Source organism: Ammodytes marinus (genome assembly GCF_949987685.1).
Source record: "Ammodytes marinus genome assembly, chromosome: 10".
In the NCBI taxonomy this organism is placed as follows: domain Eukaryota; kingdom Metazoa; phylum Chordata; class Actinopteri; order Uranoscopiformes; family Ammodytidae; genus Ammodytes; species Ammodytes marinus.
Window position 1 is genome coordinate 32,485,946 of NC_137214.1, and position 2,500 is coordinate 32,488,445.

Sequence of the window (2,500 nt, forward strand, 5' to 3'; positions counted from 1 at the left end):
GGTGTTTAAAGCTAAAATGCGTAACTTCTGTCGCCCCCCTATCCCCATGAGGAATTCTGAGTTATTACAACAACACTGTCGGTGCATCTACATGAGGTAAAGCCTTCAGTGATGGCACATGGATTTTATACCTTCTGCTGTACGTCCAGGTTTTTTTTCTTAGCAGTAGAATCAACAACTGAAACATTTCTTGGGCTCTTCTTGGGATTTTTCTGAGCTCCTGTACCAGTGTCAGGGGGGGAGGGGGGGGGGGGGACACACCAGTTTGTAAACGCTGCCATACTGAGAAATACAGAGAGAGTTTTGTGGAGCTGATAATAGGCTTAATCAACATTTAGTCTGGTTCTCCCTTTGGGACAGGCCTTTAAAGGGCTGTTTGAGGGTTAACACTAGGTTTTAAGGACAGGCCTTTAAAGGGCTGTTTGAGGGTTAACACTAGGTTTTAAGGTTCAGGTATGAATTAGGTTTATGTTAGGGTTAGTGTAAGGGTTGGGGTTAGGCATTTAGTTTAGATGGTTAGGGTAACCGTTAGGGTAAGGGGCTAGGGAATGCATTATGTCAATGAGTGTGTGTTTGACCTTTAAAATGAGGACATTTTGGACGCTTCTGACTTTGGGACAGGCCTTTTAAAGGTTAACACTAGGTTTTAAGGGAATGCATTATGTCAATGAATGTCCTCACAAGTATAGCGGTACAAACCTGTGTGTGTGTGTGTGTGTGTGTGTCGTCACTGTGTGTATCTTACCCTGTGTGTGTGTGTGTGTTTATAACCCTGTGTGTCTTACCGTGTGTGTGTGTGTGTGTGTGTGTGTGTCCTCACTGTGTTTCTCTCTCTTCCCTTCCCTGTCTTTAACAGCAGGCCATGGCGGAGCTTGCAGCAGCAGCAGCAGACAGCCCGGTGTGTGTGAAGAAGAGATTTTCCTCCTCTCCCTCCCTGCGCTCTAAACCCCCCCAGACCTCTCCCTCTCTGCGCTCTAAACCCCCCCAGCCCGCTGCCCTGGGCCACAAACCCCCCCAGCCCGCTGCCCTGGGCCACAGCCTGAAGAGAGTCACGCTCACCAAGCCAACCTTCTGCCACAACTGCTCCGACTTCATATGGGGTCTGGTGGGATTCCTCTGTGAAGGTAAGGGAGATACATTTAAGATTTATTGAGAGAGGGAGGGGAGAGAGAGATAGAGAGAGAGAGAGAAAGGGAGGGAGAGAGAGAGGGAGGGTGGTAGAGAGAGAGGGAGAGAGAGAGGGAGGGAGACAGACAGAGAGAGAGAAGGAGAGAGAGAGGAAGAGAGATTGAGAGGGAGAGAGAGAGAGAGAGAACTAAAATACAATATGGCGTCTATATTTAATTTGATTTATTTGACAGTTTTGAGAATTTGTTTATTTTTTGTTGTTTTGATTTTTTAAATAGTTGTAAATTATTATTTTTTTTTTTTTATTATTATTTTTTTTTTGTGTTCTTTTTATTTTAGTTTTACAATTAAATTTGTTATTTTATTTTTTCATTTTCTGTTTTTTTTACAAAATTATTAGCATTTTATTTTAATTTATTAATTAATTAATTAAAAATGTTCTGTTTATTTTATTTCATTTATTTTGCATTTTTATTTAATTTAATTGTTTTGATTCTAATATTCAGATGTATTGACTTTATATGTCGGCTTCCTCTGTGAAGGTAAGGGAGATACATTTAAGATTTATTATTTGACAGTTTGGGATTTTTAAAATTTTTTCGTTTTGTGTTGTTTTGATTTTTTTTAAATAGTTTCACATTTTTGATTATTATTATTATTATTATTATTATTATTATTATTATTATTATTATTATTATTATTATTATTGTTGTATTTTTTCTTAAATTGTGTTGCATTTTTATTAATTTTTTTAATTTATTTTGTGTTTAACAAAAAATAATTTTTTAATTTTTAATTTTACAATTTTTTTTGTAATTTATTTTAATTCTATTTATTTTTACAAGGTTATTTTAATTTTTATTTGAATTAATTAATTTTCAATTTTCTTTTTATTTTATTTTATTTATTTTGCATTTTTATTGAATTTACTTAAATAATTTTAGTATTTATTTTAATTGTTTTGATTCTAATATTCAGATGTATTGACTTTATATGTGTGCTGGCTGTCTTCCTATGTGAAGCTAAAGCCCCTATCTCACTGGGCTGATCTAAAGCCCCTATCCCACTGGGCTGCGACTGTTTGCGACAAGTTGGAGACTGCATTCAGAGGGAGTCTCTAAACTGTCTCCAAACGGTCGCGGAGGTCTCAATTTCCTCGCATGAGTCGCAGAGCCGCGCAGTCCTGTCGCATGAATTTTGAACATGTTCAAAAAAAGTGTGCGACAAATCTAGTCTCAAAATAGTCTCAGAGTGGTCGCATGTGTCTCAAACGCGTTGCAAACCCTTCTCAATTTAGTCTCCGCGAGTCAGAAAGTGCGAGCAATGTGAGACAACTTTGCGAAGGTTTGGCGATATATGAAACTAAATTGTG

At 37.4% G+C, this 2,500-nt stretch overlaps 1 protein-coding gene across 1 annotated transcript in view; it reads left to right on the forward strand.

Annotated features, from left to right (window-relative positions):
* Positions 1–862: 862 nt before the first annotated feature.
* Positions 863–2,500, forward strand: part of dgkq (diacylglycerol kinase theta) — a gene marked incomplete at its 5' end in the record, with an annotated part of 31,417 nt that continues 29,779 nt past the window's right edge. Inside the window, 2 exons of the mRNA XM_080036128.1 lie at positions 863–874; positions 956–1,124. Coding sequence (XP_079892254.1) covers positions 863–874; positions 956–1,124 — 181 coding nt within the window. The remainder of the gene's footprint in view (positions 875–955; positions 1,125–2,500) is intronic.